The sequence below is a fragment of the Erythranthe guttata genome, chromosome 3 (assembly GCF_056151865.1).
Source record: "Erythranthe guttata isolate IM_541 chromosome 3, IM_541, whole genome shotgun sequence".
Lineage (NCBI taxonomy): Eukaryota > Viridiplantae > Streptophyta > Magnoliopsida > Lamiales > Phrymaceae > Erythranthe > Erythranthe guttata.
The window spans coordinates 17758633-17778916 of record NC_142535.1 but is presented as its reverse complement, the minus strand read 5'-3'; the positions used below and the strand labels follow the sequence as shown (position 1 = coordinate 17778916).

At 33.9% G+C, this 20284-nt stretch overlaps 3 protein-coding genes across 3 annotated transcripts; 1 reads left to right on the top strand and 2 right to left on the bottom strand.

Annotated features, from left to right (window-relative positions):
* Positions 1-7240: 7240 nt before the first annotated feature.
* LOC105974170 (E3 ubiquitin-protein ligase RZF1) lies at positions 7241-8777 on the top strand. The gene is made up of 2 exons (XM_088815856.1): positions 7241-8360; positions 8553-8777. The coding sequence occupies exons 1-2, from the start codon at positions 7391-7393 to the stop codon at positions 8582-8584; spliced, it is 1002 nt and encodes a 333-aa protein (XP_088671982.1). The 5' UTR covers positions 7241-7390; the 3' UTR covers positions 8585-8777.
* A 3659-nt stretch (positions 8778-12436) lies between these two features.
* Positions 12437-15488, bottom strand: LOC105974480 (YbaK/aminoacyl-tRNA synthetase-associated domain-containing protein). The gene is made up of 12 exons (XM_012999590.2): positions 15339-15488; positions 14825-14884; positions 14684-14737; positions 14529-14589; positions 14332-14408; positions 13892-13941; positions 13704-13786; positions 13517-13587; positions 13287-13419; positions 13052-13191; positions 12885-12959; positions 12437-12757 (listed from the first exon to the last, which is right to left on the bottom strand). The coding sequence occupies exons 1-12, from the start codon at positions 15375-15377 to the stop codon at positions 12686-12688; spliced, it is 915 nt and encodes a 304-aa protein (XP_012855044.2). The 5' UTR covers positions 15378-15488; the 3' UTR covers positions 12437-12685.
* Positions 15489-19032: 3544 nt separating this feature from the next.
* On the bottom strand, positions 19033-20193 carry LOC105974471 (Integrase-type DNA-binding superfamily protein). The gene has a single exon (XM_012999578.2). The coding sequence runs from the start codon at positions 20081-20083 to the stop codon at positions 19346-19348; it is 738 nt and encodes a 245-aa protein (XP_012855032.2). The 5' UTR covers positions 20084-20193; the 3' UTR covers positions 19033-19345.
* Positions 20194-20284: the final 91 nt, after the last annotated feature.

Genomic DNA, 20284 nt, shown 5'->3' with positions numbered 1-20284 from the left:
TAAAGTGTGATGTTGCATCAATTATGACCTTCTTTTTATTAACTAAGACTCTATAAAGTAGGAATCAACCTAAAGCTTTTGAGGATTTACAGTAAATAATTACTATGGTGACTTGATTTTCAGAATATATCATACTTTTCAAGAAAAGTTTTTTTTTGGGAATAAATTTTATCTTATAAAATGGGTGCAATTCTCATTATTGGAATTGTACACACACATAGTTGTAGTCTTGTACACACTACTACTAGCGGAGCTAGGATTTTAAGTCGGGGGCCGAATGCATTAATACAATTCTGAAGATGAGCCGCTAAAACTAGTGTACACAATTTTTCTTCCGATGTAATCGATGAAATGCTTGATAAAAAGTTATTTTAAGCTATGATGCACGGAAACTTCTATACGCACGCGTTGCCACGTTTTGGAAATTGAAACGCCATGATACATATCGGAAATATTTCGGGCCCCTTTCCGTGAAAGTTTAAAAGTTTTAGGGATGCTTCTGTTAATAATGAAAATATAGAAATGCGTTTTGGCTACAAAAAGAATTCAAGATCCGTTTTAAATAAAAACTTGAAATTGCATACGCTTAAGACAAAACATAAATCTTATGTCTCTTTTTCACTTCTAGTTGTGTTTTAATATTTTTTTAAGATATTAATTACATACTAAAATATATTTATATGCTCCAAATATGTATAATTTGTAGATACAAATATGTAATTGACTATAAATATATAAATTAAACGTTATAATATTTTTATAAATTAAGAATGTAACCCTATATTTTTAATACATACACGTTTTCGCCACACTCGTATCCAACTTTTTGAAAAATGGAGTTTTTCCATATTCATTTCCTTGTTCCGCCGTATTTACGTTCTCGTGTATGTGCTATATAGTTTTTGGGTGCAAATTTAGACCGGATGGTCTGTTTTAATAAGAAAATCGGATGCCATAGGATGATTGACACGTGGATAATTTAAATAAAAATATAATTAGTATTCTAATAATTGGAAAAAAAAAAAAAAAAGGAAAAAAGAAAACCCCAGTAGAACCCGTAACCCCTCTAACCCTAATTATAATAGCGTGATTTATTAAGAGTTAGAATTAAAAGTGCCACATGTCAAAAAATTAGTGGAATCCGATTTATACTAAATATCGGCTCATCCGCTCATAATTTAATCTCATAGTTTTTAAGTGATAATATTCAACAATAAAATTGGACGCATTCCCAAAATTTCTTAAATATTAATATTGTACGTTAGAAAAATTAATTAAGTGTACTTGTTTTTAGTTGAGAGAACGACTCATGTCTTTGCTTGTCTCTGTTGGATCCAATCCATCAAATATTCAATCCCTTACATGACACGTCATGCGCCAGATTCAACACTCTTCTTTTTCTTACGTGGAATTTTCATATTTTAAATTCTTTACATTTATATTAATAATAGTAATAGTAATAATAAGTCACACACTAGTTTGTTTTTATTTTATTTTTTCGCAATTATACTTTATGTGGTTGCAAAAATTATAAAATGGTGACTGCATCAGCCATAACCAATCCACTCTCCCTATATATAAAATCTATATTTTAATTTTATTGTTTTCAAAATTAAATATTAACAAAAAAATAATCGTACAGAAAGTATGCATTGAATTTATTCTTATGTGCGTGTAATGTCGTGTAGCATGTCCCTCCTATATTTTATAGTTATAAATTCCTTATTAATTACTGCACAATAATCAAAATTAAGGATTAAAAATAATAAATTGTTTAGGATTAAAATATAAAAGGAAGGGTTCAAATTTTGAAAAGTCGCATTTTCCAAGAGATGCTTTTTTAATTGTTTATTTATGGGATTTAGTAACGTTTTCTTGAATCTCTGATCTGGTCAATTTCATAAGAAACCACGTTTTTTAACCTTTTTTTTTTCCAAAAATAAAAATTAAAACATACACACACCTACAATAAATGTGAGTAGTCAAAATACGGGTTATACTATGTTGCACGAGGTGAAATTTATCGAATAGATCTTTACTATCCATATACATACAAACACACACACTAACATTGGTGTATGTGAATCAGAGATAAAAATCGATCGAATGTAACTTTGACTGGTGTAACATAGTAAAAAAAAATATTGACTCTGGTTATCATTTATATTGAAGATTAAAAACTGACTCGGGTAATGATTTATGTTGTCTCTGTGCTCTAACTTCTAGTCAGAATCTTTGGACAAACTTTCAAGTGGTCCAATTGAACAAATCAATCAAATAAATTGAATCCATACAACATTAAATTCATTAAACTTTCAACAAAACGTTCATTTTTTTGAATTATGCAAATTTATGAAATAAGATTTCCAATAAATCAAACATTAAATAAGATTTCGTTATTTAATTAATCGTCGAAAAAATTACCAATCAAAACGAGGCCAAAGAGTTTTAAATTTGGTTAATTTGACTAAAAAAATGGTACTTCATGTTACCGTCAGAGTCGTTTAATGTAAATGTACATAAATTGTTAATTATATTAAATAACAATATAAAAACCCAAAATTACCCTTTACGCATTACAAAAATAAAATTACGGTTTTTCTTCGTTTAAATACCCGTTTAATTATATTAAATAACATTCATTTTAATATAAAAACTCAAAATTACCCTTTATACATTAAAAATATATAAATTACGGTTTTTCTTCGTTTAAATACTCATTTATACTCTAAAGTGACACGTAATAGAGTATGTCTTAATGATTGAGAAGAAAAAATGGGGAGAAATTCAAATTAAAGAGTCATTAATGAATTCTCTATTATCAAATGATGAAATCATTTTTCTTAATGGAGCCGGTTTATGAGTCACGACCGAGGTAAGTCACCTAACTCGGTCTATCTTTTGACTTTAATAAAAAATGTCGGTCTAATGGGGGGTGAGATTTCAATAAATGAAGTGTCATCAAATTCACCCCCTAATTTCTTCCCACCTAAAATTAAAACACGACTTAACTATGTCTACAAAATTGAATCATAAAACCTCCACTTTTGACTTTGTAAGATAAATCACAACCACATTCTTGTGATAAAATGTAATTACAAATAAACCCATACTTTTTGAGAAATTATAATTAATCTTCTGTTGTTTGTAAACTTTTTACATCCACTCCCTGCAAAATGATGTTAATGTAAGAAATCGACAAACTACAGATGTGGATGTAATTGTTGAAAAATGAGGGTTTTTTGTAAATAAACCTTACTTGAGGGGCCGTTTGTAATTTACCCAAAAGAAAATGTTGCATTATCCAACAAAATGGGGCACCCTCTACATACAACTTCAAATTGGATCTTTTAACTTAAATTCGTATTTATATACAACATGTCGATTTCAAAAAAAAAGAAGAAAAAAATACTCCTAGTCTAGTTTTGAGGGGAAATTAGGTACATATTGATGGTGCCATTTCAATAAGATATGAGGAAAAAGGTAAAATTGAAATGTATATGTGATGTTAGAAGTAGTTACAAAATTTGTGACGCAGAACGGAAGCACGGTAAAGAATTAATTTCTACGAATTAATCCTATAGAACACGATAACTCTGGAATCCACCAGATAATTGAGAGCAAACTCAAAATTTTTTATTAATAATGAAAGATGCTGAAAAATAAACCCTAGAGCAACTATTTATACTAAAGAAAAACGAAAAACCTAATCAAACTAGGAAAACGAGAAAATTACCAAAAAAGGCAAAAAACGAAATAACTCCTAAACCTAATAGAATACCGAAAGTTGGAAACAACCCAACTTGCGGAATTCAAATCCGATTTTTCTAGAATTAATTATGAATTATTTAAAACTTTCCTAAAATAGCAAAAACGAACTTTTAGGAGTCTAAACGACGTTGGATTGCTGAAATTTGACGTGATTCATGAGCTTTGCTCATGAGTTTTGTTCCTTGCGCCGTTTCACTTGAGATAGAGTTCGTTTCGTACTCAAATACAATTTGAGTTTTTCGAAAACCCTTTATTTTTCCATAATTTCTTTCGATATTTCCACCAATGTCCATTAATAACTCTTCTCCGAATTAAATAGTTATTTTGCAACTCGAATCCAATTTGACGTCCCTTATCAATCTCCTCTTCTTCAAAAGAGCTCGACCTCGAGCTATGATCAAAATATAGCGATGCATATTTCTTTGCAAACAACTTCAAGTGCTCCACCAATATTCTCGGCACAAAAATCTCGCTTACAAAATCTTCCTCCAAACGAGGCGTTGGAAAAATTGGCTTCTTAATCGAAAATTTCAATGGCTCCACCAATTTCTCCGATACAAGAACTTCACAGCAAACACTATCTACAATTATATCACATACCTCAACGCAATCCACTTGTACCTTCTCTTCTCGTGCACCTTCCTCTTCTTGGACAAATTCTACAACTTCAAACTCTTCCTCAAATTTCCTTTTAACACCCTCATTAAACTCTTCGACTTCTTCTTCAAGCTTGCTAACATTGTCTTCTACCCCATTGTCGCTCTCTTCAACTTTGTTGATGCTCGCTTCAAACTCGTTGTCTGTCCCTTCAACTTCGTCGATGTTCACTTTGATTTCGTTAATGTCATCGTTAATAATAGCTACGCTACTTTTAATTTTTACGACAATTTCCTCTTCAACTTCGTCAACTCCTACGTCATGATCCTTCACCAAATTTGGAGGTTGAATAACGAACGAAGTATCTTGTGCCTCCTTAACTTTGACAACGGGTGGAACATCTTCGGTTTTTCTATAAACACTATTTCGCTCATAATATTCCGCCCTCCATGCTGACTCTTGAGCCTCTTCAAGGGTGTAGAATATACGCCACCCCATCTTAAGACGTATTGAAATATTCAAACCTGCCAAGTACCGTGAAATTTCCGTACTTTCAGATTCTTGCAGGTTATTTAAGTTTGCTAGTCTCTCAAACTCAGCAGTATACTTGTTAACAGATCTACTCCCTTGCGAACAATTACGATATAGTTGAAATAGACGTTGCTCATAACCTAAGGGTAAAAAACGATCCATCAACATTCTTCTCATCCTCCTCCATGATTGGATTGGAAATTTTTCTTGTCTAGCTCTCTTCCTCTGTATATCATCCCACCATGCGGCTGCACAACCCTTTAACTCACACCTAACCAATTTTACCATCTTATTCGGCAAAATATCCATCAATTCAAAATATCTTTCGACTTCTGATACCCAATCGATAAAATCCTCAACTTCAAGAAAATTTCCACTAAAAGAAGGAATTTCAGCTCTTACCCGATATTTATCACGATCCTTTTGCCTCTTTATAGGCGGATTTTCTTCAAAATAAGAGTTGCCGCTCACCTTTGAATAGTCGTCATACCTTGATTGAAGTTGAACAGGTCCATGGTAATTGTGTCTAACATATGCACCTCGGGCTACACCTTTGGCAATCATCATGCTAGATTCGGTCATTATGTTGTTGTTGTCAAGGGCAAATTCCTCGCGCACCAACCGCAGATTTTGCAGTTTTTCAACCCCGCGGTCATCGCCAACGTAGTTGTTGTCTCCATGTTTCGCACCTTTTGCCATCTAACCAGGAAAAACCTCGCTACTGATGCCAACTGACGCAGAACGGAAGCACGATAAAGAATTAATTTCTACGAATTAATCCTATAGAACACGATAACTCTGGAATCCACCAGATAATTGAGAGAAAACTCAGAATTTTTTATTAATAATGAAGATGCTGAAAAATAAACCCTAGAGCAACTATTTATACTAAAAAAAACGAAAAACCCTAATTAAAATAAGAAAATACTAAAAATTACCAAAAACGGCAAAAACGAGTTAGAGTCTGATTCTAGTAGATCTCGTAATTTTGGGAACAACCCAACTTGCGGAATTCAAATCCGATTTTTCTAGAATTAATTATGAATTATTTAAAACTTTCCTAAAATAGCAAAAACGAACTTTTAGGAGTCTAAACGACGTTGGATTGCTGAAATTTGACGTGATTCATGAGCGTTGCTCATGAGTTTTGTTCCTTGCGCCGTTTCACTTGAGATAGAGTTCGTTTCGTACTCAAATACAATTTGAGTTTTTCAAAAACCCTTTATTTTTCCATAATTTCTTTCGATATTTCCACCAATGTTCATTAATAACTCTTCTCCGAATTAAATAGTTATTTTGCAACTCGAATCCAATTTGACGTCCCTTATCAATTTGTCATAAAACATTTATGTCAATACCTTCCACTGCACAACCATGTGATGATTCTCATAGACGGTTTAAAATTCTATTAAATTCAGCGAAATATTAAATTATCGAACTACTAGTTTAATATATTTCCACCTAGTTGGGATCGGAAAGAAATATGATCCAAGAGAAATTAAATTGATTTATCGAAATTCTATTGTAGATAATGATTGTAGATGATGATTTTGCATGATAGAAAATTAAGTGGCTATCTTTTGATCTACAACATTGACCAAATCTTTTTATTTAATGCACACGGATTATTGTTGTGCATGGGTAAGTTATTCAAATGAACCATTGACTTATCAAGATATTCTAGGTAAGTATTTAAAATGTTTGCCTCTGATATTAAATTCAGAAAAAGGATTATTATAAAGTAAATTGTTTGACTATATGGAGCATTTATTTTGTGAAAACGATATTTGAAACACGATTATTTTTATACTACATCCTATATATTTTTACCTTTGAATTGTGCTGGATGTGCGTATATGCGTGGCAAAGATCTATCCCGTGTATTTTATCTGTTGTAGTATAGTATAAACCAATACTAATATTGTTCTAGTTTTACTAGGCGTTCGCCGAGAACTCGCCATGTACCCAACGTTGATTTTTTTTTTTGTTTTGGAATTATTATTATTATTTTTGTATATTAATAGAAAAATGTATGCATTTAGTAATTGTGTAACTGGTTCGAAAGGAAATGACATGGGCTTGACCTATATATAAATTTGCATTTATTGGGCCGTATAGTAAAGCCCAATGGGCTACTAATTCTTGGTACCTCGCAATTGGGCTACAAAAAGACTATGAAAATTAGATGGCCCAATGGACGAAGGACACGTCATGAATAATTTGATTATTGTCTTGCATGGTTTTCTTGTTAAAGAATCAGCAAAGCCAAGTGTGTAAGTTGCCTGAGAAGAAAGAAAGCAAACAGAGAATCACTTAATGCAACTTTTGGAAGCCATGCTTTTCCATACTCAAAAACAGCTTATAATCATATTCTCTTTTCATCCATCTTTTTCTATTTCTCACAATATTTCAACTTCTTGATCCTTCCTTTCCTACATAGCTCATATTGGATAATAGGAGTTTACAAAAAAATAAAATAAAATAATAAATCATGTCTTTGAGCCCTCCAAATGCAACAAGTGGTAATGGAAATAGACACTTTAACCTCTATTGGTGTTACCATTGCCATCGAATGGTCCGAATTGCGTCTCGCGATCCCTCCGAAGTCGTTTGCCCTCGTTGCTTCGGCCACTTCCTCTACGAAATCGACATGGCGAGGCCACGGCCCGTTCTCGAATTCACTGCGTTCGATCCCTCCCCCCAGGCCCGTATTCTAGAAGCACTTGCCCTAATCCTTGATCCACCGCTCGGATTGCGTAATCCCAGTGGAGAACCATCCGGAGCTAACCGGGCGCCACGTTCGGGCTTAGTAAGGACCCGTGGGCGGGGGAGGTGGTTTCAGCCGAGGAGGCGGCGGAACAATTTGTTCGATGACGACGACGATGATGAGTGGGGCCCAGAAAGTGGGATTTTGGCCCGACCCAGAACGTGGATCATCGTCGGACCAACGGGCCCGACTCGGGCAGGGCCGGGCCCACCTCGGGAGAGACCGGTCCCGCCCGGCGTGGACCCTCGAGACTACTTCGCTGGGCCAGGACTGGAAGGGCTCATCGAGGAACTGACACAAGAAGACCGGCCCGGCCCGCCACCTGCGCCTGATTGGGCGATCGACGCCCTTCCGACGATTAAAATCAGGTCGGCCCATATGGAAACGGGCCTGGAATGCCCCGTTTGTAAGGAGGAGTTAACGGTTGGGATGGAAGCGAGGGAGCTACCGTGCGGCCACGTGTACCATTCCGATTGCATCGTCCCGTGGCTGAGGCTCCACAATTCTTGTCCAGTCTGCCGCCAAGAACTCGCCGTTAATCAATGCGGAGATCATCGAGAAAGCGATTCCGACGAGTCTCACGGAGGCAGAGATCAGCGGTGCTGGCGGCTGGCCAATATGTGGCCCTTCCGGTCGAGGTATCGGCCACTCGACTCGCACGGAGAAGGGCCAGCTGCCTCTTCACAGCACCACGGTGAGCATTAAACTTGTGTATACATTAGGGCTTCGTGCATGCATGGAAACCGAACGAGCCCCTAACTACGTATAAAAACGAACGAAGACGAAATATATATAGATATATGTTGGATGAAACAATAATGTAAATAACACCAATAATTTTATCCTATGTTGTAATAACTAAGCTCTATTTGATTGTTTTAATTAGGAGCGGATACATGGAGGTGCAGTATTCTCTAAAGCTAGTGCTGACAATTGGGCCGTGAGTCGAGTCTGGGTCGACTCAAACTCATATACCATTGGGTCGTGTTATTTTAGGCTCAAGCTCAAATATCGTTGGGCCTCATTTTTATAGGCTCAAACTCCGCTCACGTATTTTTCGAATTTCGGGTTTATATCAAACTTATATCGGTCAATAAATAAATTATATATTTTACAACTTTACAGTCGAACATGTTAAAAAAAACAACAACAACAAACCATCTAAGAGGAAAATCTAGAATATTCATGGAAATTAAAATAAGATAAAAATAGGGGGCTATTTGTTAAACACCCTCCATTGAGATTTTACTTCTTGACAAATTATTAATTTGTATTTGATATTTAACATAAACCCATTGACCCTAAGAAACCTTATATGCCCCCGCTAATTAGTATAATTATTTTAAATAAAAAATACAGTGAATTAAATGCAGAATCCCTTTCAAAATCGCATTACCTAAAAATTCTCCTAATACTTCTTTCCCCAAAATCCTCTCAATATTTCTCCATCTCTCCACAAATCTCGCCCCAACTTTCTCAGTATCTCGAAAATTCATTTTATTTTTTTTCTCTTGATCTCCAAATATTGCATCAATAGCTTCACGTTTACCGTAAGAAAATCTACTATTATTTTCAGACAAAAACTTCTTCTCTTTAGGGCAAACAACATACATATATTGGTTCAACATCGCACAAGTTTTTTAAGTAAAAAAATGACGTATATGACAGTGGAAATGGCAAAATTCACTTTGCGCAATAGTGGATTCAATAATATGGGAAGGTCAAAATCCATGGATTTAATAAGGGAAGGGCAGAAAGCACTCTGCGCGCGAAAACCACTTTGTACGTGAAAACCACTTTGTGTACAAAAACCACTCTGCGTGCATAAACCACTCTTACATTTGTTTAAGCATCAACATAACGTGTACAGTGCACCAGACACATATAAATCTTGTATATATCAACAAAACGTGTACATACACATACAAATTACTGTCCAACGTAAATCAATACAAAACCTCACATATAACTCATCTTAAATTCTCATGTGAACCGAAAACCACCATGTGAATCTGCACCGCCGCCATTTATTCAAATGACACAAACAAATTATTATTTATGTGAGTTACAATTTCGATTCCACATAAACGAAAATGTGCAATCAATAAGCGGTAATGGTGGAATTAATTGAAAAAGTGTTCATTAAAATATTTATGTAGAAGATATTGTGTATCTTCTTTAATAACATATATTAAAAACACGTGTATTAATTACTTAGGGGCATAATAGTGATAATTAAGGATTTTTAATTAATAAAAACTCCTTTCGATTTATCTTAAAAATGAAAAATAAATTTGGGCCTAATGTAATGACCCTTGTGTAATGAGGGGTTTTATCAAATTATACCTAAAAAAAAAAAAACATAGTGTGTTCATTAAAACAAATGAAGTTTAATGTTGCAAATTAATTAGGGTTTTTTTGTGCATAAGTCCAACCATCTTTATTATTCTAGATTCATGGGCTATATATATTTCGTCAATAAGCTCATTCCTTTAATATGTATTATAAATAAAGAAAAATTAAATAATATGACAAAATTACCCCAACCCTTTACACCCATTCTTAACTGTAACCCAATTTAATCAATTTTGACCACCAAAATCCAATTTTGTCTTCTTCTTTTTTTTTTATGAAATTATTTTTTTGCCACTGGTTTCGACGTTGATTGGCGGTTAATTTTTCAATTTTTTTCCCTGCTTTTTCCGCCGCCGGTCTCCAGCGTTGACTTTTTTGGGTTTTTTTTTCCTGCTTTTTCCGCCGCCGATTTCCGGTGTTGACTTTTTTTAGTGATATTTTTTCCCGCTGAAATTTTTATCCGTTTTTCATCTCTACCGCTAAACGTTGACCGTAATTGTACTATCATTAGCAGTAATTATATTGTCACTGACAATACATTAACGTAATTATATTGTCATTGATAGTACATTAACGTAATTATATTGTAGTTGACAGTACAATTACAGTCAACGACAGTAGAACCCTTTGATTAGTACAAGATTTGATTCTAATTGCATGGTTGTCGCATAAAATCTGCTAGTTACTTGGTCTATTTATAGCAGTGTTCTAAAAATCGGTCGAGGCGGTTGATTAATCGGTCTCCGAGGTGGAGGCGCTCCAAAACCTTTACGATTTTAGTAATAATGTTTGAAAAATCGGTTGTTTGCCGGTGAGGCGGTTTTAGGCGGTCCGAGGCGGTCAAACCTTTAAAGCGGGTCAAATTCGGTGGCAAAAACCGGCCAAAAATCAGTCAAAATTGATTTTTTTTTTTTCATACTAAGTCACGGATTTCTTCAAATCTTCATTTCCTCCGTTCACTGGTAAAACTCATTTACTGATTTTCTTTTTTACGAGAACGGTTATTCCGTGCCAATTATGAACATAAATGGAAACAATTTTCATGATATGTGTTCTGTTTTGTTCTTTAATGCCATTCCTTGTAAGTTGTAACTGTTACTCTTAATTTAGATTAGGTTTTGTGTTTTAATTCTGTATGTGGTTTATTTCCTTGAAGAACTTTTGGGGATTAGCTATAATTTATTTTTCTGTGATTTTTGTTAGGGTTTAGTGATTTTCCTTTGTTAGGGTTTATGGTCAGATGCTTAATATGGAGATCCTTTTCAGTAATAGAGATGTGTATATCAATAATAAAATGAAGTTGATAATGAAAATAATTTGTCATATGCTATTCAGCACTTTGATGACCACTAACTAAACAAATTGCTACGACTATGGATTATTTGGTTGAAAAATACGAAAAAAGACTGAAGTGTTAAATGTGTGTTTCTACTAAAATATCACTTCAAAGAAAGAATTCGAGGGCACTTATGTTCTCTTCAAATCTTGGTAAAAAAAAAGTATAATAATTATGTCTAATTTACTTTTGTTCCTATGATCCGTTATGCTGCATTCTCGATACTTTATGATGATACAGTAATCATTGTGCCTGAATTTTATATACACTGTTTCGTTTTGCTATTATTCTTTCTTGTTATGTACAGTTTCGAAAAATGCGTTTCTCCTAAAATATCACTTCAATGAAATAATTCTTTGGCACGTACGTTCTCTCAAAAAATATTCAGAATGCTATATTTTTGTCTTTTCTGTTTGTAGGTACAATGCAATCCTCAAGCAATAGAACAGAGGAAATGGAGTCGGATGACCGTTTTTACATTGCAAATAATGAAGAATCGGTTCTCTTTATACTATTTTTGTTGTCCGTATATGCAATGTTTTCAATAGTTATTAGTTTTGGTAAAACCCTGTGGTTGAAACTAGAACTTCTAGTTTCAATCGTAGAAGTAGTAGAAACAATATGGACTGTGGTCATATTATTGGACACTTATTTTGGATTGTAATTTGTACTTATAGCCGCTCGAGGTATCGGCCGGCCACTTGACTCACACGGAGATGGCCAGGCCGGCCACTTGACTCACACGGAGATGGCCAGCCAAACAAGGTCCTTGCGTTTTGTTTTATTTCATTTCATCTTCCAAATGAATGGTGTCGATTGATTTAATTTTAGAGTCAGAAGTAGTTCTCTAGATTACTCCATAAAAGTTCTAGGTATATTAAAAAATATACGAAAGTTTTTTAGAATGTGCATATATATAAAGTTATGAAAACATTCCTAATTCTAATGGATCTCGGAATTGGGAACACCCACACGTGATTCATAATTTTTGTTTGTTTACGTCGAATTAAGCATGTAGAACAAATAAATAAAAATTCCAAAATGCACCAAAAAAAGTTCATAATCACTTTGGAAAAGCGTTTCCAAACACAACTAACTTAGATTTATTCGAAACTCAATAAATATAATATAATAAGGATATATATATAATCATATAAGTGCTCAAATATTTAAAAGGTCTCAACTAAACTAAGAAAGTGTCATACAGCAGTCCAAGAACAGGTTACTAAAATAATTGAAAAAAATGTTATAGGGATAAGAATTCGAGGTCAAACAGCTTTTTCTCCGATATTTGCTTCGGTATATGTCTTCGATGAATGTCAATAATATTACATTCTCTTCGGCTGATGATGAATACCAGCCTTGAAGCCTTCTGTGTATGCCGTGTTCTTGAACATTGTCTGCAATAAATTTACATGTCAATGAAAATCAATTCAAAAAAAAAAAATTGAAACGAAGGTAGAGAAATATAAGTAAAACTATATGTCGACTATTAATCAAGTGCGCGTCGAGTATTTTATTACTCACAGCAATGCTCTTCAACTCCACTCTGAGTTTAGTAGCAAGTTGTTCCCGGTATTTCTCTGCGTTCTCCTCTTTAATCTAATTATCAAACAATCGAACAAAATCGTCTGATTTCAGTGAGACATTTTTTGAACTAATAATAGATTCCGAAATTGCAATATTTTACAAACCTCTGAGAAAAACATGGATTTTGTCTTCTCCAAAATTTCTTCAACAAATTTATCAGGGTCGGCGTAGGAGAGCGGTGAGTTGACAGCACTAGACGATATCTCTTTTGTAGAAACATTTGACGGTTTTACATCTTTTGCCACTAATCAAATATCATAAATTTTACATAAAATCATGTTTTCGTCAATCACAAAACACTATCATTATCCAAAAATATAAAAATAACTGAAAGTATACCTTTAACAGTTGTTGGTTGATTGTTGACAGAGATACCATTCAGTTTCTCTAGAAGTTCAACCGAGACTGTTGCATCAGACGGAACGAGAGTAGCTAGATCTGGAGGTTGATCCTTCCCTACTGTCGGGTTAGCCTGTGAAAGCAATTAAAAACAATTAATTTGTTGATTATAATAATAATAATAATAATAATGAGAACCTACTTAAACTTCCGAATAATCTCAATCTTACCTCCAGGTCAACATAAGCAGGGGTTTTCCCGATTGAATTCATAAACTTGTCAAGATCACGAGTATTAAGAGCTGTTGAGCAGTACATATTGTGTGAGAGCGAAATCCAATCTCGCATTTTCTATAAGGCCCGTATATAATAATTTTTTGAAGTGTTCTACCGAAAAAATAAGTAATAAATCACTTACCGATTGACATGTCATTAGACAATGGATGGAAGAAACAGCATTCATGAGCTTTAAACCCTTGATCTAACAGCAAAGAAACTTGCCTTTGCAAAAGCAAAACAAAAGTAATTTTTAATTTGATATTCCTGAAGAAGTACGTAAATCGCAACAACATATATAAACACAAATCGAGACTCGAAGACCAATACCTCGCTGATTCATTCACAAGTGCAAAAGGAGTAACACAGCCTAGAGGCACCTTCAATAAAATCAAACAAAATGCAAAGAGAGATAAACCCAACGGTAACTAGAATCGTTAACCAGCTAAAAGTAATTAAATGCAGTATCCATGTGATGCATACACGGGCGATCGAAAATTCATATACTAACAAAAGGGTTATCTAAGAATTGAAATATTTGGTAATTCATAGAAGTCCACACATAGTATATGACTACAATACAATAGTCAAATGCGATACAGTGTGAAGCAAGCAACTACGTGATACGATTCTGTCATGCGATTTTATGCAGATTCAAAGCCAATAGCCATTATGTACTTATAGTCGGGTGAATCGTTCATTATAATAATTGAAAGACATCTCGTCAAATTCGATAGTCGTAAAGCAACATAAAACATATGAAAACATACCTGAAGAATTTCTCCGAGTGCTTCTTCTGGAGCCATTCTTAGACCTCCTTTCCCCAAACCGAGCCTCTGAGACAGAACTGCACAGTTCCAGTTAACAATTTATTCTCCGAAAACAAAAAAACTTTTATTACAAAAAATACTCGATGAATATCTTAATCTATGTCAAAATACTGAAATACGGATTATTAATTCAATACCTTTCAGATCTACCTTCGTCTCCGCCAAAGCCGAGACACAGTAATATCTTTGCTTCTTATCCTGTCACAGAAGAAAGACGAAGCCTTCAAGTCAGATTTTCACACAGATATAGAAGAAAAATATCGAGATTTCATCCATACATCGACCACCTTACCTTCAAAAATAGATTTTTGCTCAGTCCACCTTTTATGTGGCCGACATATTTTGCCTGATGCGAAAGACAATGTCACTTCAAATTTCAAGAATCCGTAAAAAATAAGAAATAAATAAGAGCTTAAAAAAGACTATTTATTACCTGAGCCTCGACTGTCAAAACAACAGGATGCTCGTATTTGGAAAAAACTACTTGAAGCTCCTGAGGAAAAACCGACAACGCGATCACCATACGAACAAAAACAGTAAACACAAACAAAATTTATAAACTCTACGACCAATTTGTATCGATTATGAACTCAATCGGATAAGAATTCACAGGGTTTTCAGCTGAACTCGTACAACAATGTAGCTCAATTATGCAGGCATATACCTTATATATCCTCACAAGTACTATAAATCGATCGATTTCAACGGATACTTCTCAATTAGGTTTCTAACCAAAAAAATCAATATAATCAACTCCTACCACTCAATTAGGTTATTTCTCTCATGTTTTCGTGCAATCAGCATACCAAACAATACCGAACAAATTCAATATCAATCAAGTAGCATAACAAACACACAAAAATCTACCGTTGGTTCGAATTCAGGCAATTTATAAATCCTGTTTCGTTAACAGCAAATAGTTACGGAAAAAAAAAGTAAATATTAACCTCCAAACGAGAAAGAAGTTGCTCTTTCGTGAAGCCCATCGCTTTTTCGAATTGGCCCCGGAGAAAATTAAGCGCCGGAAAGATTCTCAGTGCGGCGGCGTTATGGATTTGCTGAGAAAGAGAAGGTATAACTAGAGCGACTTGCTTTATAGTAGAATGTCGAACATGCCCTTCATTAAAAGGAAAACGTTAATTTCCATCCTTGCTGAATGGCATATATGTAATTGTTTTCAAACTTGAGGGTCTAAATGTAAAATGCACCCCAAGGCGCGAATTTCTTCAAATCCTTGCTTACTGATTTTTTTAATTTAATTTTTTTTTAAAGAAGCTTTTGGGATTACCTATAGTTTATTTTTTTTGTGATTTTCGTTAGGGTTTATGCGTAATGTACGATGCTTTGCATTAATTGGATTCTGTTATTTTTCATTGATGGGGTTTATGCTTTAATTGATTTTTTCCTTTGTTTGGGTTTATGGTAATTAGATATTCAATATGGAGATTCTTTTCGATAATAATGAAAATAATTTGTGATAATGCAACTCAGCACATTGATGACCACTACTAAGCTAATAGAATTAGAAACGAACTTTAGGAATTTATAAGCTACGACTGTGGATTATTTGGTCGAAAAATACGAAGAAAGATAGAAGCTTTAAAGCTTAAGTGGTATCTATTCGAAACAGATCACTTCGATGAAAGAAATCAAGGGCACTTGTGTGTCATTTAAGTTTCGTTTCTATGATCCGTTATGCTGCATTCTCGCTACTTTGTGATGATTATAGTAATCGTTGTGCCTGAATTATATATTATACTGATACGTTTGATTTTGCTGATGAATGTTGTATATATCGACTAGTAGCTTAGCTAGCGTACGTGTGGAGCTTCTTACTAGTGTCGATTTTGCTGGTGAATATTGTCTATATTTTTGTTTGTTAATAATGAATTTGTATGAGATGTATATCCGATGTTTGTTTCGTAAATCCTCGTCTCGGTTGAGATTTGTGCTTATGTTGGAGCTTCGTACTCGTGTTTGCCTTTGCTGATCACGAATGCTGTCTATATTTCTGTTAGTTACTCCGATTTCGAAATTAGAAATGTTATTTATGATTTTAATCCCAAATTTTAGTAAAAATGTTATTTATGATATTCAGTTGGATTTATATCCTAAATCAAATATCAAATAATGTATATATTAATTATTGCATTTAATCATACCATGTTATTCATCATCATTTTACACAATTAGCACCATAGGATTCCCACAAGACAAAAACTTCCACACATGAGATGATAGCCACAAGACTGACTAGTTTTTTCATAAGATAGTGCCACCTATTAAATTAAACTGAAATTCTTTAATTTTAATAAATAAATTAAAAAAATACAAAATTTGATGCTTCAATCCACATGAGATGTTGCCAAAAAAAACTTGAAATTATTCTAACATCATGGGGCAGTGTCCCATGTTCACTAGATGCCTCTTCCAAAATCTGCATATCATAAATTCTGCTAAGTATCCAATTATATTTTTTATATTATAGTAGCATTAATTTATATTATATAATATAAGAAATAAATTTAAATTAAATTTAATGAAATCCAAAACCCGGAAGCATGACCCACAAAAATTGTCTTGAAAAGACCAAGTACAATGTTTGAGAAACAATAATAAATGGAACCCATGCAGTACTCTTAATTTTCTCCTAAAATAGACAGCTCCATGTGCAAATATATATTTTCAAATGGGGGCAACTATTTTAAATCCCAATTTTTGCTTACTTGAATACTACCAAGTTTAAAACCAAAATTGAGTACATATTTATCAGTTTTTTCTTACTTTAATACCAAAATAAAAAGAAAAGTACAAAAACACCCTTTCATACAAAATATCAATTATATCAATTTTTTTTAGAAATTACCTATTCAAAAACCAAATAAAAAAAAAAAAAAAAACCCTTTGTTGTAAAAAAAAAAAAAACCTCCACCATTTCTTCTCCTCTCCAACCCTCACCGCCGCCGCCATCGCCGTCGCCGCCGCCGCCGCCACCGCCGAACGCCACCGCACGTGCTCGTAACTGCCGCGACAACCCAATTAAACCCTATCTTTTTCATCTTCCTAAATCCTCCAAAACATCTCCAAATTCAAAAAATCAAAACCTCACAAAAATTATAAAATGGAGTTATAAGACAATAATATGGTAGTATATGTGGAAAGAGAAGCCATTAAGGTAAGTATCGATGTCTTTTTTGAGCTTCGAAGTCGATTTTGAAGTTTTTTTTTTGAAACCCGTCGGCAATTTTCGACACATACAGGTCGATTTTTTGGTCAATTTTCGACACCAACGTGTCGAAAAAAGAAAAAAAAAAAAAAAAAAAAAACAAATTTCGACACCTACCTGTCAAAAATTCTCCAAATTTCGACAGGTATGTGTCGAAAAACACTATTGGTAAAAAAAAAAAAAAAAAAAAAAAAAAAAAAAAAAAAAAAATTTTTTTTTTTTTTACCAACAGTATTTTTTCGACACATACCTGTCGAAATTTGGAGAATTTTCGACAGGTAGGTGTCGAAATTTGTTTTTTTTTTTTTTTTTTTTTTTTTTTTTTTTCGACACGTTGGTGTCGAAAATTGACCAAAAAATCGACCTGTATGTGTCGAAAATTGCCGGCGGGTTTCAAAAAAATAAAACTTCAAAATCGACTTCGAAGCTCAAAAAAGACATCGATACTTACCTTAATGTGTTCTCCTTTCATATATACTACCATATTATTGTCTTATAACTAAATTTTATACGTTTTGTGAGGTTTTAATTTCTTTAGTTTTGAGATTTTTTAGAAGGGTTTGTTGTGAGATTTTTTAGAAGGGTTTGTTGTGAGGAAGATTTTTTAGAAGGGTTTTTGGGGAGGGAGAAGAAGGAGGTGGAGGAGGGAAATGGTTTTTTTGAGTTTTTGATTATTTGGTATTTAAGAAAGAAAAATAATATTTGTAATATTTTTTTGGTTTTAATTTCATTAAGGGTATTAAAGTAATTTACAATTAATTATTTATTTTTTATTTTTTTGGTATTCAAGTAAGCAAAATTTGGGATTTGAAATAGTGATCCCCTTTTCAAATATTACTAGAGTGACATTCGTCACTCCATCATGTGTTTGGACTTATTTCTCCGATCCACTATAAATTTATTTCAAGATCGATAAAATACATGAACTCGAGATTAATTCACTCACTGAAAAAGTATTGACGAGTTCGACTTATAAAGTGTGTTAATAACTACTAATCGCATATTAACTTTTGTCACTGGGACTAATTACATTGTTGGCAAATCTTTGTAAGTACTATTGATTTTTATTAGAGCAAATTACGGTCGCCACTGAAGTATGCTTAAATTACGAAAATACCACATAGTACAATTACCCTTTCAATCATGCATCGTTTTACACATCCGCCGTTACAGTTTCAAATTTAACTATACTAGACGATGGATTTTCCAACTTGAGCTTACCGGCAGTAATTTAGCTATTTTATTATTAGTTTGATTTTGCAAAGTTTAATACTTGACATATTTTTTTTTTTCTTTTGGTGCATTTGACTTTTGACCTAAATCATTGTCCCATCTTTCAAAAAACACCACACGCATCTAGCTAGGAATTAAGTAACAAATTATCTAGAAAAAATTCAGTCCTCAAACAATTTAGAGAAATTAAATCACATTTTTGTCTCTTTTCACTATGTATTTATAAAAGATATATAATTAAATGAATTACAACATACATTAAATAAAGTAGAACTCAATAATTAAATATACAGGACCTCAAAACTAAACTCAAAAATCACACAGTAAAATTAAATTTGCCTGTCTCTATATATATAAATTTAAATATATCGTCAGTAATGTCTTCAAGAAATAAATCGAAGATCATCCGAAATGAATAAAATAAATATTAAACAAAAACCCCGAAAAAAATAAAATAAAATAAAATATAATATAATATAATATAATATTCGATATTCAGCAGAAGCTCCACAAGCGAATATCACCATCATCTTCGCAAGACTCCTCCGCCATTAAATTAGGATCAAAGAAAACCCCAGCACCACCCATCAGCATCTCATTGTACTTCGGGGAGTCGAAGTTGTACCACGCCGCCGCCGCCGCCGCCATGGCCGCACACTCATCAAAATGCACCTTACAATAATCATCTTCGACGTGTGGACTCGAACAATTATTCGGAGACGACGAGTGGTACGACGAAAGCGACGGCGATGGAGTGTCGTTGTAGCAGCCACCAGACGAAGACGACGATGACGGAGAAGTGTCCAGTAACCTGGGATTATTATTACTATTACCGTTACTATTACTGTTACTATTACTATTACTATTATTTGCGGCTGCAGTAGCTGCGGCTGCTGCAGAAGCAATCCTCTGTATGGATTTGGGGGAGAGGATTAAGTTATCGGGATTAGGGTTACTGATTGTGGAGATTGGGAAATTGAGATTGGCGGAGGAGCCTTTGAGGCATAAAAGAGCGGCGTCGTAGGCTCTGGCGGCTGCTTCTGCGGTTGAGTAAGAGCCTAACCAGATTCTTGTTTTTTGATTCGGTGCCCTAATTTCTGAAACCCATGAGCCCCAGCTTCTCATTCTCACTCCTTTGTACTTCTTCTTCAATTCTTGATCTGATTTTGTTGCTGCCTTGTTGTTCTCTGTACTTGAAGAAGAAGATGGCATCTTTTTCTCTGGCTTCACCATTTTCTTATACAACTGAGTATGTGTATGTATATATGTATGTATATAATGTGTGTGTTTTGAGGGGGGAAGAAGAAGTGATTGTGAAGGAAGAGGGGGAGTAGAGGGTATTTATAGAAAGTGGAAATGTATGGGGGAATAACCTTTTTAGTCAAAGAATAGTAATAATATTGCTGACATGGCTGACAGATATTTTCCAGTTAT